Source organism: Scyliorhinus torazame, chromosome 2 (genome assembly GCF_047496885.1).
Source record: "Scyliorhinus torazame isolate Kashiwa2021f chromosome 2, sScyTor2.1, whole genome shotgun sequence".
NCBI lineage: Eukaryota > Metazoa > Chordata > Chondrichthyes > Carcharhiniformes > Scyliorhinidae > Scyliorhinus > Scyliorhinus torazame.
Genome location: NC_092708.1, coordinates 167012768 through 167039033, shown reverse-complemented (window position 1 = coordinate 167039033; position 26266 = coordinate 167012768). Strand labels below are relative to the sequence as shown.

Genomic DNA, 26266 nt, shown 5'->3' with positions numbered 1-26266 from the left:
CAGGAATGGTTGTTGCAGGTGCCGGGATTTAGATATTTCAGTAAGCTCAGGGAAGGTGGTAAAAGAGGGGGAGGGGTGGCATTGGTAGTCAAAGACAGTATTACGGTGGCAGAAAGGACGTTTGATGAGGACTCGTCTACTGAGGTAGTATGGGCTGAGGTTAGAAACCGGAAAGGAGAGGTCACCCTGTTAGGGGTTTTCTATAGGCCTCCGAAAAGTTCCAGAGATGTAGAGGAGAGGATTGCAAAGATGATTCTGGACAGGAGCGAAAGCAACAGGGTAGTTGTTATGGGGGACATTAACTTTCCAAATATTGACTGGAAACGCTATAGTTCGAGTACATTAGATGGGTCCGTTTTAGTCCAATGTGTGCAGGAGGGTTTCCTGACACAGTATGTAGATAGGCCAACGAGAGGCGAGGCCATATTGGATTTGGTAGTGGGAAATGAACCAGGACAAGTATTAGATTTGGAGATAGGTGAGCACTTTGGTGATAGTGACCACAATTCGATTACGTTTACTTTAGTGATGGAAAGGGATAGGTATATACCGCAGGGCAAGAGTTGGGGGAAAGGCAATTATGATGCGATGAGGCAAGACTTAGGATACATCGGATGGAGAGGAAAACTGCAGGGGATGGGCACAATGGAAATGTGGAGCTTGTTCAAGGAACAGCTACTGCCTGTCCTTGATAAGTATGTACCTGTCAGGCAGGGAGGAAGTGGTCGAGTGAGGGAACCATGGTTTACTAAAGCAGTCGAAACACTTGTCAAGAGGAAGAAGGAGACTTATGTAAAGATGAGACATGAAGGTTCAGTTAGGGCGCTCGAGAGTTACAAGTTAGCTAGGAAGGACCTAAAGAGAGAGCTAAGAAGAGCCAGGAGGGGACATGAGAAGTCTTTGGCAGGTAGGATCAAGGATAACCCTAAAGCTTTCTATAGATAAGTCAGGAATAAAAGAATGACTAGGGTAAGAGTAGGGCCAGTCAAGGACAGTCGTGGGAAGTTGTGCTTGGAGTCCAAGGAGATAGGAGAGGTGCTAAATGAATATTTTTCATCAGTATTCACACAGGAAAAAGACAATGTTGTCGAGGAGAATACTGAGATTCAGGCTACTAGACTAGAAGAGCTTGAGGATCATAAGGAGGAGGTGTTAGCAATTCTGGAAAGTGTGAAAATAGATAAGTCACCTGGGCCGGATGGGATTTCTCCTAGGATTCTCTGTGAAGCTAGGGAGGAGATTGCTGAGCCTTTTGCCTTGATCTTTAAGTCATCTTTGTCTACAGGAATAGTGCCAGAAGACTGGAGGATAGCAAATGTTGTCCCCTTGTTCAAGAAGGGGAGTAGAGATAACCCCGGTAACTATAGACCAGTGAGCCTTACTTCTGTTGTGGGAAAAATCTTGGAAAGGTTTATAAGAGATAGGATGTATAATCATCTGGAAAGGAATAATTTGATTTGAGATAGTCAACACGGTTTTGTGAAGGGTAGGTCGTGCCTCACAAACCTTATTGAGTTCTTTGAGAAGGTGACCAAAAAGGTGGATAAGGGTAAAGGAGTTGATGTGGTGTATATGAATTTCAGTAAAGCGTTTGATAAGGTTCCCCATGGTAGGCTACTGCAGAAAATTCGGAGCCATGGGATTCAGGGTGATTTAGCAGTTTGGATCAGAAATTGGCTAGCTGGAAGAAGACAAAGGGTGGTGGTTGATGGGAAATGTTCAGACTGGAGTCCAGTTACTAGTGGTGTACCACAAGGATCTGTTTTGGGGCCACTGCTGTTTGTCATTTTTATAAATGACCTGGAGGAGGGCATAGAACATAACAGTGCAGTACAGGCCCTTCAGCCCTCGATGTTGCGCCGACCTGTGAAACCACTCTAAAGCCCATTTACACTATTCCCTTATCGTCCATATGTCTATCCAATGACCATTTGAATACCCTTAGTGTTGGCAAGTCCACTACTGTTGCAGGCAGGGCATTCCACACCCTTACTACTCTCTGAGTAAAGAACCTACCTCTGACGTCTGTCTTATATCTATCTCCCCTCAATTTCAAGCTATGTCCCCTCGTGCTAGATATTACCATACGAGGAAAAAGGCTCGAACTGTCCACCCTATCCAATCCTCTGATCATCTTGTATGCCTCAATTAAGTCACCTCTTAACCTTCTTCTCTCTAACGAAAACAGCCTCAAGTCCCTCAGCCTTTCCTCATAAGATCTTCCCTCCATACCAGGCAACATTCTGGTAAATCTCCTCTGCACCCTTTCCAGTGCTTCCACATCCTTTCTATAATGCGGTGTTCAGAATTGCGCGCAATACTCTAAATGCGGCCACACCAGAGTTTTGTACAGCTGCAACATGACCTCATGGCTCCGAAACTCAATCCCTCTACCAATAAAAGCTAACACACCGTACGCCTTCTTAACAACCCTCTCAACCTGAGTGGCAACTTTCAGGGATCTATGTACATGGACACCGAGATCTCTCTGCTCATCCACACTGCCAAGAATCTTACCATTAGCCCAGTACTCTGTCTTCCTGTTATTCCTTCCAAAATGAATCACCTCACACTTTTCTGCATTAGACTCCATTTGCCACCTCTCAGCCCAGCGCTGCAGAAGGATGGGTGAGTAAATTTGCAGATGACAATAAAGTCGGTGGAGTTGTGGACACAGCGGAAGGATGTTACAAGTTACAGAGGGACATCGATAAGCTGCAGCCCTGGGCTGAGAGGTGGCAAATGGAGTTTAATGCAGAAAAGTGTGAGGTGATTCATTTTGGAAGGAATAACAGGAAGACTGAGTACTGGGCTAATGGTAAGATTCTTGGCAGTGTGGATGAGCAGAGAGATCTCGGTGTCCATGTACATAGATCTCTGAAGGTTGAGAGGGTTGTTAAGAAGCCGTACGGTGTGTTAGCTTTTACTGGTAGAGGGATTGAGTTTAGGAGCCATGAGGTCATGTTGCAGCTGTACAACACTCTGGTGCAGCCGCATTTGGAGTATTGCGTGCAATTCTGGTCACCGCATTATAGGAAGGATGTGGAAGCATTGGAAAGGGTGCAGAGGAGATTTACCAGAATGTTGCCTGGTATGGAGGGAAGATCTTATGAGGAAAGGCTGAGGGACTTGAGGCTGTTTTCGTTAGAGAGAAGAAGGTTAAGAGGTGACTTAATTGAGGCATACAAGATGATCAGAGGATTGGATAGGGTGGACAGTAAGAGCCTTTTTCCTCGTGTGGTAATGTCTAGCACGAGGGGACATACCTTTAAATTGAGGGGAGATAGATATAAGACAGATGTCAGAGGTAGGTTCTTTACTCAGAGTAGTAAGGGCGTGGAATGCCCTGCCTGCAACAGTAGTGGACTTGCCAACACTAAGGACATTCAAATGGTCATTGGATAGACATATGGACAATAAGGGAATAGTGTAGATGGGCTTTAGAGTGGTTTCACAAGTCGGCGCAACATCGAGGGCTGAAGGGCCTGTACTGCACTGTAATGTTCTATGTTTAAACTGGAGCACCTGAAGGAAACCCACGCACACTGGGAAAACGTGCAGACTCCGCACAGACAGTGACCCAAGCAGGGAATTGAACCCGGGACCCTGGCGTTGTGAAGCAACAGTGCTAACCACTGTGTTACCGTGCCACCTGACTTTCGCCCTACTTTAGCACATATGCTACTAAAATCCTCATGCATGACTTTGTTCAATCAAGACTTGACTATTCCAGTGCTGGACAGTTTCCCACCATCCATCCTTTGTAAACTCTCCCCATATATTAACTTGCTCCAAACCTTGTTCATCCATTTTTCCTTTGTAGGTAGCTAGCTGACATATATAGGTTCCTGATTTGACATTTCTCCTCTCAATTCCAAAATCCACATCCTTGCTTTCAAATCTGTCCATTATGTCACCCCCTCCCTATATCTGTAACATCTTCTATCACTTGAAGCCTCAAAGATCTCTATGCTCCTTCAGTTCTGATCTCTTGTACAACCTCTATATTATCCATCCACTATTGGCAGTGATGCCTTCAGTTGGCTTGGAAAACACTGCAGTTCCCTCCATAGACCTCTCTTTTACCTCTTTAAGTTGCTCCTTTAATCCTCATGGACCCAAAATTTGGATTGTCTCCTTCTGTGTTATGAGGCACTATAAAATGCAGGTTGTAGTTAAATGTTTCTGGGCCTCTGTTTGCCATTTCTAATGGTCTGCAAAGGGCAGGTTGTATACAAGAGTTGCTTGAAACACCTGGACTCTGCATAGCTTTCGGGGAGAGCAGGTTAGTCGCACCATTTCGAAGAAAAGAGATGCTGCTAGGTGAGCATATTTTGGCACAAGTGCTATCCTTTATAGCTGGGTACCTCCATTTTGAGACAGAGCAGGATGACAGGGAAAGGTTGCAATGGGCAGGTCAGGAAATAGGATTAATGCTTCAATGAGCACTCTTGCCAACACTGCTGTGGGTTCCTCATAATATTTTTGTTTTGCAAGAAATTTAAAGTTCTGAGCTTACCCTGCTAGCTTGTAAAAAGGGCACGGCTTTGCGAAGTCTCGTGGAAGAGCATGTGATTTGTCATTCTGTGTTTTGGAATAGTTATCTATTTCTTGTATGTTAACCTTTAGGAAAAGTGGAGTCTTTGTTGTTCATCCTCCTGTCCTTGTTGTGGAGCACTTTTTAAATATTGCCATTTTGTCCTTGAGCTCTTGGGATTGTTTTTTTTTAATTTGTTCATGGGATGTGGGTATCTCTGTCTGGGCCAGCATTTATGACCGATCCCTGAGGGAATTTAACAGTCAACCACATTGCCATGGATCTGGAGTCCATGTAGGCCAGACCAGATAAGGACGACAGATTTCCTTCCCTAAAGGACATTATGAACCAGATGTTTTTTTATGACAATGGTTTCATGGTCATCATTAGACTTTTAATTCCAGATGTTTTTCTATTGAATTCAAATTTCACCATCTGCCATGGGGGATTCGAAACCCCTGAGCATGACTCTGGGTCTCTGTTTTACTGTATTACTCCGTATTACTAGTTCAGCGACATTACCAGTACCCCACTGCCTCCCCAGTGATGTCACTGGAAGCTTTATACTTTTTTTTAAAAGCCATTGCTTCTGAAAGTGGAACATTCATGAGCCTGCCAATCTGACTACAATATTCAAGATAGGTGATCAGAGTCAAAAGGATCCAGTTGTGGCGCAGTGAGTAACACTGCTGTCTCATGGCGCCGAGGTCCCAGGTTCAATCCAGGCTCTGGGTCACTGTCCATGTGGAGTTTGCACATTCTCCCCGTGTTTCCGTGGGTTTCGCCCCCACAACCCAAAGATGTGCAGGGTAGGTGGATTGGCCACGCTAAATTGCCCCTTAATTGGAAAAAATGAATTGGGTACACTAAATTTAAAAAAGAAAAGAAGAAAAAAAAAAAGGACCCAGTTGCCACTGATCTAGCAATCACTTAACCCTGATTGTTTTCTCCCCACATCTGCATGGGTCTCTTCCCCACAACCCAAAGATGTGCATGTTAGAAGGATTGGCCGTGTTAAATTGCCCCTTAATTGGAAAAAAAATAATTTGGTGCTCTAAATTTATGGGAAAAAAACGATTGTTTCCATAGCATCCAGAATCCGTTTTTGTTGAAATACGTAGGAGGTGAGGCCACCTTCCTTGTTGCAAATCTTTTACAAATGCATATATGGTAAAATTATGAGTACTCGGAAAAGGAGATTTCGTCCAGTATAAGTTTGATATGGTTTCTGAAGACGCGAGCGAATATCTTTAGCAGCTGAGATGAGATTCAGATGCACATGTAGCAATAAAAATTCCTGCTTCTGGTAGTTATGAAGTTTATGCAAATTTGAATTATTTAATTTCACCACATCTATTTTAGGCAACTAAATTAAATCAGTCATAACATGGAGGGGAGATAGTGGTGTAGTGGTCATGTCATTGAACTACTAATCCAGAGGCCCAGACTCATGAGGGTACACAGGTTCAGATCCCACCATGGCAGTTGGTGGAATTTAAATTCAATCAATAAAATCAGGAATTGAAATGTGCTTCACTCATTTTTTTTTAATTGTTTCTTTTTTTAAATTTAAAGCACTTAATTCTTTTTTTCCCAATTAAGCAGCAATTTAGCGTGGCCAATCTACCTACCCTTCACATCTTTTTGGGTTATCGGGGTGAGACCCACGCAGACACGGGAAGAATGTGCAATCTCTACATAGACAGTGACCCGGGGCCCGGATAGAACCCGAGTCTTCGGCGCCGTGAGGCAGCAGTGCTAACCACTGCGCCATCATGCTGCCCATTGTGCTTGACTCTTTTGTTAAAAATTAATTTTGAGTACCCAATTATTTTTTTCCAATTAAGGGGCAATTTAGTGTGACCAATCCACCTACCCTGCACATCTTTTGGGTTGTGGTGGTGAAACCCACGCAAACACGGGAGAATGTGCAAACTCCACACAGAAAATGTGGATCGAACCCGGGTCCTCAGCGCCATAGGCAGCAGTGCTAGCCACCGTGCGGCCCTTCCATTGTGCTGGACTCTTAACTGCCCTCTGAAATGCCAGAGTTAGGCAATAAATGCTGGCCATACCAGTGACACCTACATCCCATGAGAAAATAAAAAAGACCTGCTGAATTAAATTGAATAATGGTGTCAGATGTTAATTTGTTTAAAACTTTACACTTGTTGATACCTTGTCTGTTTTAATGTTTTTTTCTGTGTCTCAGTGTATACTGTTGTGACATATCTAAAGAATGAGATGAACAGGGGAGATTTCTTTATGACGCTCCAGAATCAACCAGTTGCACTGAGTCTTTATCGACAGGTATGGACTATGCACCTTGTTATGCATATTAGCATTTCCAGAAGTAGAGTGCAATTTTACATTGCTGTTAACTGTTGCTCCTTCTAAATTTGATATTCTTGCTGGATTTCTTTGGTGTTTTCTTTAAAATAGAAGTTATGGGGATGGGATACTCTTCCACTTTTGGTACCTGATGTCAGGAGCAACCGCACAAGATCATGTTGTAGTAGTCCGGATCAAATGCAGAATAAAACAACTTCCAATTTGCCCCAGCAATACAGTTTAACACCAGTCTTAGAGGTACTTTCTCTACTTGTAGCAGTGTGATTTTATTTCATTTCCCACAAATGCCACTCATCACCTTGGTGTGAGAGTGTGAAAAAGTAGTTTATACTGTGATGTATAGCTGGGCTGAGTCTACCTAAACCAGTTTCATGAAACACCCTGACAGCAGTCAGAGATTTTCCTTCTGTCACTCTGGGCTGGATTTGATTAATAGAGCCAAAAATATGCATAGATAATAATTGGAACTTTTTTTTAAATTTAGTGTACCCAATTTTTTTTCCAATTAAGGGACAATTTAGCGTGTCCAATCCACCTGCATATCTTTGGGTTGTAGGGGTGAAACCCATACAGACACTGGGAGAATGTGCAAACTCCACACGGTTAATGACCCGGGGCCGGGATCGAACCTGGGTCCTCAGCGCCATGAGGCAGTAGTGCTAACCACAGCGCCACCATTCCACCCCTAATTGTAACTTTGTGAGTAAATATTACTTTGTCAAGGAAATCATAGCAATAGGTTTGAAGTCACAAGCATGTTTTTATTTCTCCGCTATCCCCATTCTTCCGATTTTCCATTATTTATCTCTTTCCCTTCTCCCCGCGCTTGCCTTCTGCCTCACTGTTTCTAGCACCAGATCTTCTGAATTGTAACAAATAACAGTGTGACCAGATTACATCTTCTAAGTGTTTTTCTTACCAAAGCTAAATATCAATGCAATGGGGAGAGCTAAATTAATGGGTGGGATTCTCTGTCCAGCGACACTAGAATCGCAGTCAGGCGGAGAATCAGGCGTCGGCCGGAAATAGAGCTGGTCATGGGTGCACGGTAGCAATGGATGGTACAGGGGTTGGTGCCAGGGGCATGGCTGTGGTGGTGACTCATCCTGGCTGACTGGGCATTGCCCATCCTCACCCAGCACTGCCTACTGGACCTTATGGGGGAGGGGGTGATGGGTGTGTGGGACGGAGGTGGTTCCAGAGGCATGGTGGTAGTGGTGACTCACCCTGGTCGCCCTGATGAGGTCATGCAGCTTCTTGCTGCACTCACGGCCTCTGCCATCTGCGCCCAGGCCCGGTTGACATCTGCGGCTGGCAGCCTCCTTCCTATCCTGCCGAACAGGCTGACCTGCCTCTCCTCCACAGCATCCAATGTCTCCAGCCCTGCATCGACGAACCTCAGTCCCGCTCTTCAGGGTGGCATCTTCTTGGCTAGAATGACAAGTGTGTGGGACATGGAGTGCTTATATGCAACTACAGCTTGTCAGGCTGTATCCCAGCAAATCACATGCTGCCGTTCATTGGAATCACACTAGTTCCACGTGGCACTGGTGCTGGCCAATTAGTATGTCCTGAATGGCTCCGGGACCGGCGCCTTCATCGGGACTGTAGAACACCTGCGATTCAGTGCCGGCATCAGCACCTAGTCTTTGAAATGGAGGATCCCCCCACCCCGGTTCTTCCATTTTTCCTTTATTTCTCTCTCGCTTTCCTTTATCGCTATGCTCGCCTTCTGTTCCACTGTCGCAAGCCCCAGATGTTCTGAATTGTAACAAATTCAGAATGTGTTTAGATTACATCTTTTTGTGTTTTTCTTACCAATACTGAATATCAATGCAATGAGGAGAGCTATTAATTTAAAATGATGTACTTTCAGAAGTGTGTAAAGCTGTTTGGTGAAATCCTTCTTTATTGTTCCCACAGTTGAGTAACTTAAAGTTGTCTGAATTTTGCTTTTCATTCATTTATAAATATACATAATAGAAAATACAAAATATTGCACTGATAGGATTGTGTAGCTTTTGATTTGATATTTTTGTCTGTTGTCCTGTAAATGTTTATAGCTATTTACTTTTATTAAAAGTAGAGAATTATTGTGTTTTTAACAAAGGTCCTGTAGCTCCCATGTTGTCTTGTCTGTTCAAAGAGTGTATTTTGGTCATTCGTGTAATATCAATATTGAATGTTTTGTACTCAAAAGGAAAAAAATGTTTTTGTCTTTGACCAATTAATGTTTGTCCACAGTTCTGTAAGCACCAGGAGCCAGAGACACTCAAAGATCTATTCAACCAGGATGATAACCACCAGGAGCTTGGGAATTTCTATGTGCGTTCCAGTTACTCTAATGAAACGGTAAGGGCAGAATTCTGTTTCCACTGGGATCAACTATAACCTTTCTGAAGTAGATTTTGTTTTCCTCATGACAATAGAGGGAGTCATTATGACCACTAACACCTTATGCAGCATAGAATGATGGCTCTGCCAAGGTTTGTACGAAGGCTCTCAAAATGGAGGCCATATTCATTAAATCAGAGTGTCCACCCTTAACGGTATCAGTAGATAATCCTTTCTGCTCCCACTACATCTCTCCATCCTTCTCAGTTTACCTCTTTCTCTTCATCACTTCTTTGTGTCCATTTCTGCATTAATTTCTATTGGTTCCCATTTCTGGGGCGGCGATGGCACAGTTGTATTGTCACTGGACTAGTAAACCAGAGACCCAGAGTAATGTACTGACGACCCAGGTTCAAATCCCACCACTGCAGATGGTGAAATTTGAATTCAATAAAAAAAATCTGGAATTAAACGCCTCATGATGACCATGAAACCATTGTCGTAAAAACCCATCTGGTTCACTAATGTCATTTAGGAAAGGAAATCTGCCGTCCTTACCTGGCCTGGCGTATATTTGACTCCAGATCCACAGAAATGTGGTTGACTCTTAACTGCCTCTTCAAGGGCAATTAGGGATGGGCAATAAATTCTGGCTCAGCCAGCGCATCCCACATCCCATGTACGAATAAAAACAAAAATCTTGCCTGTTCTTCTATTTAGCTCTCTCTCCTGCCTCCACAGCCATAGGTATTGAGAAGCAATATCATTAGGATTCCAAAATGGCCAAGTTAGAAGCATTAGCAAGCACAAATGTTGGGGCACTGATGGTTAGGCTAATCACTGTCTAGAGCATAGTGAGAAGGCATTCTGTTGATTCAACATGCACTTTTTTTGCCTGATCATCTCTGAAGAACTTTGGGGTGTTTTTCTCTTGTAAAGACATTATGGAAATCCAACTTGTATGCTGGAACATGGATCCAAGAATCTGTTGGTTGTTAGTTGCTGAAAGAAGGCAGGACTAATTGAATACTGTGGCCTTTGTATGCCTGGGTTAATCAGCTTCTCCAGAGTGAGCACCTCTCCTTGTGCTCCGATACCCAGTAAATGACCACAGCTAGGTGAAGAAAATAATCATGAAAAAGACTCACCACAGAAAGAGCAGCTGGTCTTTCATTGAGCTACTGACTTCATCAGTGGGAGTGCGCATTGCTCTTGCTATTCTTTCATGCAATTAGTATTGCTGGCAAGGTCAACATTTGTTGTTCATCCCTTATTGCCCTTGAGAAGATGAAGTGGAGCCCTCTTCTTGAATTGCTGTGGTATAGGTACAGGAAGTTAGGAAGTGAGTTCAGCGACAGTGAAGGATTGGTGATAAAGTTCCAAGTCAGACTTTGAACGGAACTTGAAACTGGTAGTCGGTTCCCTTTGGCCTCCTAGATTATAGAGGTCGCAGGTTTGGAAGGTACTGTCGAAGGAAATTTGGCGAACTGTTGTGGTGCATCTTGTCAGTGGTACTCATTGCCTCATTGCTATCACTATTCACGATTTTGAAGAGAGCAGTGTTTAAATTGGAGAATGGGGTTATCAATCAAATGACTACTTTATCCTGGATGGTGTGGAGCTTCTTGAGTGTTGTTGGAGCTGCAGTCCTCCATGTAAGTGGACTATATTCCACCACATTTGTGATGGTGGACAGGCTTTGGGGAGTGAGGAGATTAATTACTTGCCACAGAATTCTCACCCTTGACTTATTTTTGTAGTCACAGTATTTGTATGACTTGTTCAGTTCGGTTTCTGGTCAATGGTAACTCCCAGAATGTTCAGTGAAGGTAAATCCATTGAACATTAAGGGAAGCTGGTTAGATTATCTCTGATTGGAGATGGTCATTGCCTTGACAATTGCATGACACATGCCATTTGCCACTTGATTTGAGTTGATTTGATTTTATTGTCACATGTACCGAAGTACAGTGAAAAATATTTTTCTGCGGCCGAGGAAAGTACACAGTACGTTCATAGTAGACACAAGAATAATCAACAGGGAACATTGACAAATGGTACATCGACAAAACAGTGATTGGTTACAGTGCAGAACAAGGGGCCAAACAAAGCAAATACATGAACAAGAGCAGCATAGGGTGTCGTGAATAGTGTTCTTACAGGGAACAGATCAGTCCAAGGGAGAGTCGTTGAGGAGTCTTGTAGCTGTGACAAAGAAGTTGTTCCTATGTCTGGATGTGCGAGTCTTCAGACTTCTGTACCTTCTGCCTGATGGAAGGGTCTGGAAGAAGGCAACTTATCAACTCAAGCCTGTATGTTGTCCAGGTCGTCTGCACGCAGGCTTGGATTCATTATCTGAGTAATTGTGAATGGTTGAACATTGTGCAGTCATCAGCGAACATCCCTACTTCTGACCTGATGTTGGAGGGAATATCAGTGATGAAGTAGCTGAAGATGGTTGAGCCTCAGATACTACTCTGAGGAACTCCTGCAGTAATGTCCTGGGGCCGAGATTATTGACCTCCAACAATGAACCAATCTTTGAGGGTTAGGTATGATTCCAACCAGTGTAAAGTTTCCCCCCATTCCCATTGACTCCAGTTTTGTTTGAACTTCTTGATGGCACATGCCTCAATGTCAAGGACAGACACATTTGCGTCACCTAAATGCAAGTAGTGTAGTCCGGGGAACCTGGACGCAGTTGAGACGATTGGCATCCAAAAACCACAACCATCTTCTGTTATGCTAAGTATGACTCTGACCAATGGAGAGTTTTCTTCCTGATTTCCATTGACTTCAATGTTGCTCCTTGCACTCCTCCATAATCAGGACCTACAGTGCTCTGGATTTCTCAGACAGGTCAGGATTAAACTTGAGATTGAGAGCTATATGTAAACCTAATGGGTTTCCATTTGGAAGGCCCCAGCAAGGCTTGTGAATTTTCTTTTTGTGTCTAAACACCTGCTGGAAGAACAGCTGGTGATGTGAATCGAAACATTGTGCTCAACAGCCGAGTGTTTTTATGAACACGTTCTTTCAAAAAAAGTTAAGCATTCAATAACTTAAATGAAACAGTATCAGTAACGTTCGACCTTTAATGATAAGATAATATGAATTAAGTGGGCTGGATTTTGCCCGAGTCTTTATTGAGTTATCCGTGTATCTCTGTGCTGAATTGTTTTAAGACAAAGATTGTTTTAGTGCAATGACCAACATGCATTTACTTAATCAGTAACCATGTACTAATTAATAATGTACACGTTGAAATCTGAGGAGTAAAGACCATGACATAACTTGAAATTGGAGCTGCAGGACAGTAAGTAGTTTGGCAACTACAATGAAAAGAAGTTATTAGTTTGACAGTAAACTCATCCAAAACAAAAATGAAGCTGGTCAATTGCATGCCAATTTCAATTTCAATCACTCCTTTCACACAAAGCAAAGTTTGCATTTATCCCATCAACCTAAAGTTCTATTTAAAAAAAAAAAAGCTCATGTTTTGATTTTGCCCCATTATTTGTACTCATATCAATATTGCTGTACTCACTTCTCCAGAGGTGTAATTAATAACAGCTTACAGCTGGCTACGTGTGCTTACAAGTTAAACTTGTTCCAGTACCAACCTTGCACGAAACGTATCCTATTGCTCAGAAATCAGCATTTAATAGGATCTGAGCTCTGCAAATTTACAAGTCACTGTATCAACTTGCTGATCATGTGATAAGTGTGAATGCGGGGGGCGGCGCAGTGGTTAGCACTGCTGCCTCACGGCGCTGAGGACCCAGGTTTGATCCTGGCCCCAGGTCACTGTCCGTGTGGAGTTTGCACATTCTCCCCGTGTTTGCATGGGTTTCACACCCACAACCCAACGATGTGCAGGGTATGTGGATTGGCCACGCTAAATTGCCCCTTAATTGGAAAAAATTAATTGGGTACCCTAAATTTTTAGATATCATGTTTGTAACAGATTACTACTTCTACTTATGAATTTTCTGTTCTAATTCTTGTCATCTTGTCCCTTTTCTTGTCATCAATAATTTTTCAGGTTTTAAATTGGAGTCCCTTTTTAAATTGTATATTTGTGTTCTTCAGACAATTGAAGGGCGAGTAGCTGCTTTGCAGAATGCTGTGGATGAATATAATAAAGCTAAAAATGAATTTGCTGCCAAGGTATGTACAGAAATTATGCCCAAATACAAGCACCCCAATTTGTTTTTTCTCTGCTGATGTGTAGTTTGAAAAGGTCTAACAAAAATTGCACCTTTGAAAATTTTAATAAACTTTCTGCTGTGTAATATGGAAGACCAGTGTTATTGTTCTTTGTTTTCTATATCCATTTCAGTGCTATTTGTGAACTTTGGCTTTCCCATTCAATGCTGTCAATTTGCCAGGCTTTGCCAACTGTAAAAAGTCACCACTGGATTCAAGCCCAAAGCTGGGCTGCATTCTGTGCTGTGGATCCCTTGTACTTTTTTGCACAATATTTACAAATCTTACGTTTTTAGTTCCTTTTAGGGGTGACAGATATTTATCTTTCAATTAGCCACAGGGCTTGGATGATTTGCTTGTTCATGCTTTCTTTTTTTTCCTCCCCACCCCACAAACAAATAGCATCAGACAATCCAGTTTAAGTCTGGAGTTTATTATGGGACAAGTCAGTGCTTCAGTGCTCTATTATTACACTGACACAATATGACATCGAGCAACGTTCTGAGCGCCTTCCCCTTGAATATTTTAGGAAAGTGGCACCTTTTCATTGACCTGAAATTAATTTTATGACTTTAGTGGTAAATATTTTCCCATATCTTACAATGCCTTCTGGTCCCCACATCACCTCAAATTTTATATTCTTTCTCATATTCAATCACTTAATGACCTTGCTCCTCCCTCTCTCTGTAACCTCCTCCAGATGTATGATCCTCTTCATGAAGTTTCTTTCTGATTCTGATTTTTTTAAGCACCGCCTCAACCTACATACCAGTAATGGTGGCCATTCCTTCGGCCATCTAAGTCCACAAATTAGGAGAAGTACTCCATAATCTATCCTACATTTTATTGTATGTGTGCACAATTCCTATGCTCTCATACAGGCTTTGAGGTTTCACAGGTAGAGTAATACAGTAACATAAATCTAGGAGGTTAAACTCCCATCACTTCATTCTCTCACCTTCCCTACCCTCTCCCTGTCTATCAACATGGCTTTGTTGTTAAATGTAGTGCCATGCGTGATAGATGTAGTCCCTTTCTGAACGTCCGAGAGTCCAAAAGCCATTTGCAAGCAAAGAAGTCTAATTTCTGTTATAATGTAGAAAATATGGCAGCCGATTTGCACACAAGGCCCCTTGAACAGCAATGTAATTACAACCAGATAATTATTTGATTCCTCTTCTGTATTGACTTTGTTTGGGAGGAGTTGAGGAGTTGCAGTTGGCTTTGATGCTTTCCAGACCAGGAAGAAATTTTTTTTAAATAATAAATTTAGAGTACCCAATTATTATTTTGCAATTAAGGGGCAATTTAACGTGGCCAATCCACCTATCTGGCACATCTTTGGGTTGTGGGTGTGAAACCCACGCAGGCACGGGGAGAATGTGCAAACTCCACACGGACAGTGACCCAGGGCCGGGATTCGAACCCGGGTCCTCGGCGCCTTAGGCAGCAATGCTAACCACTGCGCTGCCCCCAGGAAGAAAAATTAGGAGAAAAAATTACTGTGGGTTGCTAATCAGTGACTTGCACTAGAGAGTGTGTGTGTGTTCTCATTATGTGTGTGTGTGTTACCCTCTGCAGTTGAGTGCCTGTGTTAATGTATGAAAAATGACTACTTGGAGGGGAAATCTGAGATTTGCACAGATCAATAGCCAAACTGGGGTAAAAGCCTTCAGAAAAGGAGGCATGAACATTGGAAAGACAAAAGCTTTCACAGAATTAATATGCAGAGAAAGCCTCCATGTTTGAGACAATTACAAATAACAACCCAGTTGTGTATTTTAACTGTGTATTCTAGATCACAGAAGAACAGATAAAATTGGTGCGATGTCAGTTTCGTTTGCAAAAAGAATCTGCTAAAACGCTTCTAGATTTACCCTTACATGAAACTGTTTCCACATTGTTACTGGAAAGCAAGCACAAACAAGCTGAGCAACTTTACAAAGACTTCAAAATTCCTGACAAAAGGTATGATCAAAACCTTTGAATCCCATTCAAACCATTCATTAAGATCTCTGTAACAATTTATATAGTGACTAAATCAAATCTGTTTTGTAATTTTAAGTAAAATCAGTTCAGACCAATAAGTGTCAAATGATAAACGCTACATGATGCTGGAAATCTGAAATAATAACAGAAAATTCTGGAAATACTCAATAGGTCAGGGCAGTGTCTATGGAGAGAGAAAAACAGAATTAATGGTCCAGGTTTTGTGGTCTGGTGAAATGATAGTGCTCACCATTAGTGATTTCCATGGCATAGATTTTGTCTTTCCTGACATTAAATTGATTCTAGTATCAATGATGGTGGACCTGGTGCATCCTACAACTGTCATCAAGCAAGGTAAACAGCCAATCATTGAAGACTTCTCACAGACCACAAGCTATAAAGAATCCTGATTATCTTTCACATTTTAATCATTTTACAGGAAAGAAAATAAAGATTGGGTCATACAAATATCATAAAAAATAACAATTAATTATTATTTTAAAAGTCTATGGGTTTTTTTTTGTTTCACAATGGACAAATGGGCGGCACGGTAGCACAGTGGTTGCTTCACAGCGCCAGGGTCCCAGGTTCGATTCCCAACTGTCTGTGTGGAGACTGCACATTCTCCCTGTCTGCGTGGGTTTCCTCCGGGTGCTCCGGTTTCCTCCCACAGTCCCGAAAGACATGCTGTAGGTGAATTGGACATTCTGAATTCTCCCTCTGTGTACCCGAACAAGCGCCGGAATGGGACAACATGGGGATTTTCACAGTAACTTCATTGCAGTTTTATTGTAGTCTACTTGTGAGAATAATAAAGATTATTATTATGTAAAATAAGTTTTTCTGGGCACAGAGATTGTTCATCAGTAATTATGACATAGTGCACAGTTAGACCTCATTCAACATGGCATAACATTTTGATAGGTTTTAACAGCAAAATTAAAACCTACAAAATGAAGCATATGTCAATTCAAGTCATTTCTAAAGATTTATTTTGCAGGTAGCAACGTGCACTGTAGTGGAGCAGGGAGTCTCTGAAAGCATCTTCTGGATTTCTATGTTTAACTGCACATACATTTCTGTCAGTTTCATAGTCGTAATGATGGCAAATGCTGGCAGTTTTGTTTTCACTACAACTTCAAAACCTGGGCCATTTATTATTTTAGATGTGTTGGAGGGCATTTTCTGATACTTGTCTATGATATAAATTATAGGTGGCCCTGTAACCACATTTGAGCTCCTATATTACTTTTGAATAGTTCTGATGAGACAAAGGGTACCTCAGTAGCGTAAATGCCTGTTTAGAAGAAGCAATTTGTAGAAATAGATAGTGTATACACAATGCTTGTTAATATCAGAAAGGACACAAAATGGCTGTTATCTATTAAAGCAATACTAAAGACACAAAATGTCTGAACTAGCCACATTCCTGAACAATAAGTTACAAACTGTGTAAACTACCTCATGAGAACCTTGGGAGTATTTTAACAGCCACTGATAACAGCTTCACAGAATACGAAATGCTGCGTGTCGTTGATAAGCCCAAGGACCCAGCTGAGACAGGACATCATTATGTTAGTTTTGAATGACTTCTGTATGAAGTTAGGGGCGGGTAAGACAACACCCACTTTAACCATATATGTGATAACTGGGATGCTAGGAAAATTGATTGACTGCATGTAATGAAGTGTGACGCGAATATAGTTGATTGATTGTATGTAAATGAGAATAGAACTAATTCCGCCACTTGAATCTGAATATTAACCCGTATGAGCCTTCGCTCAAGTGAGAAAGGGTGCTGTCAAAAGGGAGCCTCAGGCCTTTTCTCCCAGAATTCTGATATAATAAACTGCTTTTTTAAACTTATACTCAGGCCTTTGTGTGAATATTTTCATCTCTAACAGATGTATTATAATATACTCATGTCTAAAATGAGAATTGGGAGGTGACTATACTCAGCACTCCAGGGACGCTCGAGTATCTACCATAATGGTGCTTCTTCGAAATCAGAGCTGTGCTAACTGCAGCCTAGAAGGCACACACTAATGCAGATATTTTTTATGAGTTCCCATACCCTGTGAAGAGAAGCCTGAATTCTACCTGGTACATTCTCCAGGCAGTATGGTTGAATCCTAAACTCTGGAGTGTTGAGAGTAGCAAGGATCAGACCTGTATCCTTCCCTACTGTTGCACTGTGCTGTAATAAACCACTTCATAATTCTTTCATTATTTTAAAAGTGTATTTTCAGAAAGCTATACTTAATGATTCAGCTGTTAAATAGCATGATACAAATATTTGATAATTCAGAAGAGACAATAAAAAAACTTTGAGGATGAAAAGCGGTAAATATTTTAAATCAATACCAGAAATAGGAAAAGCGGTTTGTAACTTGAACTGGTTTTGAGAAATAATACTGATAAAGTTAAGAACAAGCATAATCTAAGGAATACTGATTTTGGTCTTAACTATTTCGACAGGAAATAATTTCTGTATAATTGCTGTGTCTCTGTAAATACTGCATGCTTGGTGATGTTGGATTTTGGCTTTGTTAAACAGGAAAGGGTAGAGTGATTTGCAATCAAGAGATGCCAATGTAACTTGCAGCTCTAAAATGAACAGCACACTTAAAAGTCATTGTTTTTGTGACACTTAGGTTTTGGTGGCTGAAGATTACTGCACTGGCAAAGAAAGAAGACTGGGAGGAACTTGAAAGATTTTCTAAAAGCAAGAAGTCCCCAATAGGATATATGGTATGTGTCCTGTGATCATAAACACTACATGGTTTGTTTTTCTATTTAATTATTACTAAAATTGTTCTTTTAAAACATGACTTTTATCTCATTTAATAGCCTTTTGTTGAAATCTGCGTAAAGCATCATAACAAGTATGAAGCTAAGAAATACGTAGCAAAGGTCAGTCCAGAGCAGAAAGTGAAAGGATATATAATGGTTGGGTAAGTAAAAAGACGTTTACTGCAATCTTTAGGCATATAAATCTATTGGAGCTTTATTACAGCTTTGTGTCATCTTCAATACCTTATAATCTTAGTTCCTTTCTGACCCAACTCCCTATCTGTGACATGCTTCAGTGCATTGCCCAAAATTAATGGGTCTAGGGTAGATAATATTTGAACAATAAAGATATTACTGTCTGTTTGAAGATTTATCTTTTAATTCCTCTTCCTTTCTTTCCGAAGACTGAAATTTCTATGCACAGCTGGAACCCATTTCTGTTTCGATTCCTTTCCGTCTGTATGTCTGTCTCTCTTGCTCTCACTCTTATTTTTCTCCCCTGCTCTTCAGTTTAATGCACATTATGAAGTTTATAGACATAAAGCAAAATTCATAGTATGTAATCAGCAATTTCAGTTTTCCTTGGGTACACTTTTTTCAAAATGTAGGATTTTAATATCAATTAAACATGAAAACAAAAGATTTGCAGGGCTGTGACGAAAGCAGGAGAGTGGGACTAATTCATTGGTTCTTTCAAGCCCCCACATAAGCATGATGTGTCTAATGGTGTCCTTCGGTGCTCTTAGACCCGATGATTCTAAAGGTTCTGAAATTTTCCATTTTCTCTCTAAATTATTTTGAAAAATAAGTAGACTTTGCTAGAAATTAGAGAAAAATATCCCATCAATGCAGTTAACTAAACAATATTCATCATGCTAAAAAATTAGGTACATCGCACATGCTCGGTGAAGAAACCAGTATCAGCTCATAGCAGATAGAATCTCTCTTACCTCTGCCCTAAAATATCAATGCAAGTTTAGCTTGTGGGAGTGGCTGAGGAGGTCAAATGAAAACTTTAATAAAAGTTTAAGATGACACAAAAATGAATTCAGTTGGTAAGTTTGACCATGTTATTCTGAGATGTTATTTGCTGAATTTTTAAAACTACCCACTCACTCACCAACCTCACCCACTCACTAACTCGCACAAATTAATTTCAAGACTGGAACTTTAAATACTTGCCAAAATACAGCAGCTACTGCTGTAAAGAGAATGCTCAGTCGTTTCTAATTCTGCTCCTCTCTCTGGCGTTAGACAGGAGACGCTGCGCTGCCCATTTCTGAGTCAGCCCGGACTGCAAAATCCAGGAAGAAATGGGCAGTAGAGTTGGGTCTGGCCAATCTGGGTGAGCAGCAGCACAACACGCAGTATTACTGCTGACCAGAAGATTTAGGCTGCGATTTATTGTTCATCTCTATTTTCCTGGAGAGCATTAAAAATCGCAATGTTACCACACCAAATAAGGATAAAAGATTATTTTACCTGAGGGTCAAAAGCAAGCTAGTTGGGTTTTTGCAACAATCCAACAAATTTTGTGGACATTTTATCTGATACCAGCCCCGACATCACCAAAATTATTGAATTTGTTCCCCAATCTGGGATTTGTACTCCGCTTCTGAGTTGCTGGATTAATACCATAGCCTTGCAGGCTACTTTAGCCTATGCTACAGAGTGATATAATTAAATAGGCAGAACTCATTATAAGTAAAAACATAGGCATTTTTGATGGTAAAAAGTTGACATAAAAAATGTGACAGCAGAAAATCAAGTTTTGAGATAGGAACCGCACGTAGCTGTAACATTTTTAATACAATGTAGACGTACATATTCCATCTGAAATTTCATCATGGATTTTATCAGAAAATATATTTTAAGTGATGATGTTTAGCAGATGTCTATTGAAGATACTGAAAATATTAACTTATCCTCCCTTTTTCTTTTTGCAATAACTGACTGGCCTGCCATGGATTTCAGATTTTTTTTTTTTTAATTTTTCCAATTAATGGGCAATTTAGCGTGGCCAATCCACCCATCCTGCACATCTTTGGGTTGTGGGGGTGAGACCCAAGCAGAAGCATGTCATATTTCTAGCACTTGTGTTTAAACTTATGGGATTTAGTATTTTGTGTTACATTCTGAATTGTATTCCTGATATAGTTGTAATATATTTTATCTTTGTTCTACCTCTTTGTCACAGAGATCTAGAACAAGCTGTGGAGGCTGCAACAGAACGCAAGAATGAAAGCGAGTTGAACACTATTCTTTCAAAGTGTACACCAGCCACTGATCAGTTAATTATAGAAAAAATTAACAGAGCCAAAACCCAGATTTTAAAGAAATGATATTTTGCAAAGACGAGTTCAATGTTTGACCATGTTTCCCACTGATCATGAGTTAGTTGTCTGTTGTTTAAAAGTTTGAAGATATGTTCGTTGCCTAAAGCTCACGTAGATATGTGGTAAAATGGCAAATGAATGAAACTTGAAAAAGTTGAAGTGCTTTAGTTTGACTATTTTGTCACCATAGAATTGCTGATTATGCACGTTTTAGATTTCTCCTGTATGGTGAAATATTACCTTTAAGTCTGACATTTAAAGAGTCTGCACTGATGTAAACAACTTCAAACTGAGTTGCTCCATTAATCAAAAGAAAATAGGTCAAGTATGAATGCACAATTTATATTTATTCTGCTTTAAAACAAAACACAAATGACTTCAAGTAGACTTACGGCATAGTAATACATTAAAACTACACTGAAAATCATTACAATTTCTTCTTTCTGCAAAATCAAGAGAAGAAGTTCAGAATTGAAACGCTTAACTGGAATAGGAAACACATCTCTGTTATAATGCTTTCACTTTTCTGCATAGTACATTGCTTTTTTAGGGGGATAATGTGGTTATATTTGACATAGCCCTGAAAAAATAGTTTTTTGTTCCTTCCACTTGATTAGAGGCCTCTGAACCAAGGGTATTTTGCCTGTAAAACATAACTTATAATTGTCAAACTGTAGTTTATAGCTTAATCATCAATGAAGCTGATTTGTATTCATATATAATTACAGACAGTCCAAGAAAGAGAGGATTGCAGTTATAAATATCTATCATATAAATGTCTCTGTATTTTGCGAGAATTTTGAAGGAACCATTTGAATAAAACATTTTGTTTATCTGTCAGTATATTTATTGGCAACTTCCTTTCGTTACTTCTAGACTCGACAATTCTAACACACTCCAGGCTGGGCTGGTTTGCCGCATTCTATCCTCTGTAAACTTGAGGTCATCCAAACCTCTGCTGCAAGTCTGAACTTGCAACAAATCCCACTACCCAATCACCATTGCTGATATCATTGACTCCTGATCAAGCAATATCTTGGTTTTTAAAATTCGATTTTTTTTTTTTTTATCCCTCCCTGGTCTTGCCATTCCCCATTTCTGTAATCTCTTCCAATCCCACAACAAACGAGGGGCCAGATTCTCCGGCCCTGAGACTAAGTGTTGCCGCTGGGGCAGGATTAGTGGACTTCTACGACAGCAGAATTGGCGCCACACCTGGACCAATTCCACCGACCGTTAAGGGGCTAGCACCAGTGCCACATGGAATATGATCAATTCCAATGAGCAACAGTGCCAGATTCGCCGGGGTCTGGATTGACACACAGGAGGCTGATAAGCTGCAGCCGCATATACACACTTCACTCCCCACGTGCACTCATCCCAGCCAACAAGACCGCAACAAGGAGAGCGGCACCCTGTTTCATGAAAGCTGAACTCGAGATACTGCTAGATGCCTTGGAGGCGAGGTAGGTGACCATGTACTCTGGGGTGGGAATGTACAGATGTCGTGAACGCTGTTGGCAACTCCGCTAGGAATGGCCAGCAGTGCCAAAAAAAACTGCACAACCTCCTCAGTGCGGCTGGGGTGATCACTGTGCCTCTAGCACCAACACCCATCCCACATAACCGTAACTCCAGCACGTTACACCCATGCTGGCCGGGATGCCCTGACCACTGAAGCCACCAGCTACCCACCCCCTGGGCTGCATGTGTCGGACTGTCAACATTATGTGCTTTCTGTTCTGTTTTACCACCCCCCCAACCCCGGAGAACACCGTGCATATCGCCGGGAGAGGGTGAAGACTGAAGGGGGACTGGCGGACTTGCAGCCCTTCACTACAGCGGAACAGAGGGCACTGGATGTGGTCAGTAGTCCCAGACAAAGGGCAGTCACAGGCGCAGAGGTCGATATCGTATGAGGAAGTGAGACCCCACTGGGTTGCGGTTCCCCATGGCACTTGTCTCGTCCCTCCCCACATTCACACCACACACACACACACACACGCCATCCTCCCCATGTCCAATCATACATCTTGTCTTGTTGGAACTCCTGGTGATGGTGCAGGCCATTCTGGTGTACCCCGCCCACAACCACAAGTGGACAGCAGCGACAATGAGAACACGGATAGCGGCGGGAACCCTCAACCCACATCCCGTGACACCCTGGAGTCCAAGTCCGTGGAAGACATAGACTTTCCTTCACAGCTGACTCCAACACCCTTCACCATCTCAGAGACACTCGCCTCAGTTGGGCACTTGAGTGAAGAGGGCACGGGTGGTGTCTGCAGTGGAGGCCTTGGGGCAAAGGTATTGGCCATGGGTCAAGATGTCGAAGGCCTGGAACAATCTGTAGGCAGTGGCTGAGACCCAGGACAGGGCTGCCCTGACACAGGCAGACATGTACCAGAGCCACCTGGGCATTGCAGTGGCACCCCTGAGCCTGGCCCAGTCACAGCGGGTCATGGATGAGGACGTCAGTGGCATTGCCCGATATCTGGCCAATGTGGCACAGACACAGAGGGAGGGTCCTAGTCCCAGTGGGAGATGGCGCAGACCATGTGGGAGGTGGTCCACTACCTGTGCTCCATGGCCGCGAGCATAGTGACCCTAGTCGAGATGAGAGCGGTCCTGCAGAACTGGCAACACCAGATTGCGGGAGAGCCTCAGGGGTTAGCTCCGCTAGCACCACTGTCCCATGGAGTAGCCCGGGGGTTATGAGGCATCTGAGGGAGGAGGAGGTGATGGGGCTCGTGCCGATGACTCCCGCAGGGAAGGTGACGGAACACCGCAGTGCCTCGGACACTCGCGCCCCGCCGCCCCCCCCCCCCCCCCCCCCCCCCCCCGATCCCTAGTGCACATGACATGGGTAGCAGGCAGCGCAGGGTGGCACCATGTGACCTGGGACACTGAAAAGGCATCCAGGCCCGTCCGCCCCAGAAGACAGCGTCCAAAGGGAACCCAGGTCACAGGGCAGGAATAACATTAGGCCGCCTTCACTTCTGGTGTACTGCCTGGAGATCCACCTGGATGTAACTTTAGGGCTCATAAGGCCAGAAAGATAGACACCAGTTAGGTTGGCATAGGTGAAGCAAATAAGATAGTGATAGGGGCTAGGGTACTAACCTGTAATATATGTATGTTATAATAATAATAAAATAAATCATCTTTATTGTCACAAGTTGGCTTACATTAACACTGCAATGAAGTTACTGTGACAAGCCCCTAGTCGCCACATTCCAGCGCCTGTTCAGGTACACAGAGGGAGAATTCAAAATTCACAATAAACACACATGTTCACTAGGTTACAACCTGCCTCGGTGCTCTGTCAGAAGGGTGTGAGGGCTGGGCTGGCTGCATGGGAGGGGGGGGGAGGCTTGTGCCACGGACCCCAGTACAGCCAGCGCTCACCACTCCCGTGCCCTACATCCATCTCTTCCCCCCCCCCCCCCCAACCCCAACCTGCACCACCCCAGTGGTTTGGTGGGATCATTGGTAGAATGGCCAGCTCCACAAGACCATAAGACATAGGAGCAGAATTAGGCCACTCGGCCCTTTGAGTCTGCTCCGCCATTCAATCATGGCTGATATTTTTCTCATCCCCATTCTCCTGCCTTCTCCCCATAATCCCTGATCCCCTTATCGATCAAAAACCTACCTATCTTTGTCTTAAAGACACTCACTAATTTGGCCTCCACAGCCTTCTGCAGCAAAGAGTTGCACCCTTTGCTGAAGAAATTGCTTCTCATCTCTGTTTTAAAGGATCTTCCCTTTAGTCTGAGATTGTGTGCTCTAGTTTTTCCTACAAATGGAAACATTCTCTCCAGGTTCAATCTATGCAGGCCACGCAGTATCCTGTAAGTTTCAATAAGATCCCCCCTCATCCTTCTAAATTCCAACAAGTACAGACCCAGAGTCCTCAACCGTTCCTCATATGACAAGCTCTTCATTCCAGACATCATTCTTGTGAACCTCCTCTGGACCCTTTCCAAGGCCAGCACATCCTTCCTTAGATACGGGACCGAAAACTGCTCACAATACTCCAAATGGGGTCTGACCAGGGCCTTACATAGCCTCGGACGTACATCCCTGGTCTTGTAATCTAGCCCTCTCGACCTAAATGCTAACATTGCATTTGCCTTCCTAACTACCGACTGAACCTGCACGTGAACCTTAAGAGAATCGTGCACAAGGACTCCCAAGTCCCTTCGTGCTTCTGATTTCCTAAGCATCTTCCCATTTAGAAAATAGTCTGTGCCTCCATTTCTCCCTCCAAAGTGCATAACCTCACACTTTCCCACATTGTATTCCATCTGCCACTTCTTTGTCCACTCTCTTAGCCTATCCAAGTCCTTCTGAAACCTACCTGCTTCCTCAATACTACCTGCCCCTCTACAGATCTTTGCATCATCTGCAAACTTAGCAACCGTGCCTTCAGTTCAGATCATTAATGTATATTGTGAAAAGTTGTGGTCCCATGCAGGGCTCACCCAGTTGGTCGGTGTAAAATGCTATCATGCTACCACTGCCATGGCCAAGAGCCAGCCATTGTCAAATGCAGAGTGGGTCATCACCCTCCATCCCATGGACCAGACCCGCTGTTACTGCCACCCCAGGGCCTACACCCATAGTCCCATAGCGAGGCAGGTAGGAATCACCTCAGAGAGGTTTGCAATGGGGGATGGCACAAAGGGAGGTGTTCATGGGAGGTGTTGGTTGGCGGGGGGGGGGGGATGGGCTGTCCATGCGCTAGTCAATGGACCTGGAGGCGATTAGTGTGCCGCTTGTGGAGTATTGTGTACAATTCTAGGCATCACACTTTAGGAAAGATGTGAGACACTCAAGAAGGTGCAGGAAAAATTTACGAGAATTGTTTCGGGGATGAGGGATTTCAGTTATGTGGATAGATTCAGGTGAGGTGGTGGCGTAGTGCTATTGTCACTGGTCTAGTAAATCAGAGACCCAGAGTTTCCAGCTTCAAATCCCGCCGCTGCAGATGGTGAAATTTGTATTCGATAAGAAAATCTGGAATTTAAGAAGTCTAATGATGATCATGAAACCATTGTTGATTGTTGGAAAAATCCATCTGGTTTACTAATGTCCTTTAGGGAAGGAAATCTGCAGTCCTTACCTGGTCTGGCCTACATTCCAGATCCACAGCAATGTGGTTGACTCTTAACTGCCTCTCAAGGGCAATTTGGGATTGGCAATAAGTGTTGGCACAGCCTGTGACACCCACGTCCCATGAACGAAAAAAAGAAGAAGCTGGGATTGAGAGGAGATTTGATACAGGTATCAAAATCATGAGGGGTCTAGAAAGAGTAGACAGGGAGAAACTTCATGTCCCCATTGGTGGAAGGATCAAGACTCAGTGGACACCAATTTAAAATGATTGGAAAAAGTAGCAATGGAAAGACTTATTTGTACATCAAGTAGTTAAGATCAGGAATGCACTGCTTGGGAGTGTGGTGGAGGCAGATGCAATCATGGCTTTCAAAAGGAAACTGGATAAATACTTGAGGACGAGGTTGGGGGGGAGGGGGTTTGTCTAGCTGAGTTACTCTTCCAGAAAAAAAACTGGCACAGACATGTTGGATGAAATGGCCTCCTTTTGTGCTATAACTAACCTATGATTCTATGATTCCATAAGGCTCTAGTTATTTGGTTGTAGTTGTGTAGTTCCTATGGCAATGCTTGTAAGTTACTGCAAAGGTTTTTA

The 26266-nt window shown here is 42.7% G+C and overlaps 1 protein-coding gene across 1 annotated transcript in view; it reads left to right on the top strand.

Moving 5' to 3' along the window:
- The window catches only part of vps16 (VPS16 core subunit of CORVET and HOPS complexes), a 157177-nt gene extending 135787 nt beyond the window's left edge, over nt 1–21390 (top strand). Inside the window, exons 18-24 of the mRNA XM_072479370.1 lie at nt 6750–6847; nt 9134–9241; nt 13316–13393; nt 15231–15400; nt 18076–18172; nt 18272–18375; nt 20412–21390. Of these exons, the coding sequence (XP_072335471.1) occupies nt 6750–6847; nt 9134–9241; nt 13316–13393; nt 15231–15400; nt 18076–18172; nt 18272–18375; nt 20412–20556 (800 nt within the window). The 3' untranslated portion in view covers nt 20557–21390. The remainder of the gene's footprint in view (nt 1–6749; nt 6848–9133; nt 9242–13315; nt 13394–15230; nt 15401–18075; nt 18173–18271; nt 18376–20411) is intronic.
- The last annotated feature ends 4876 nt before the right edge of the window (nt 21391–26266 follow it).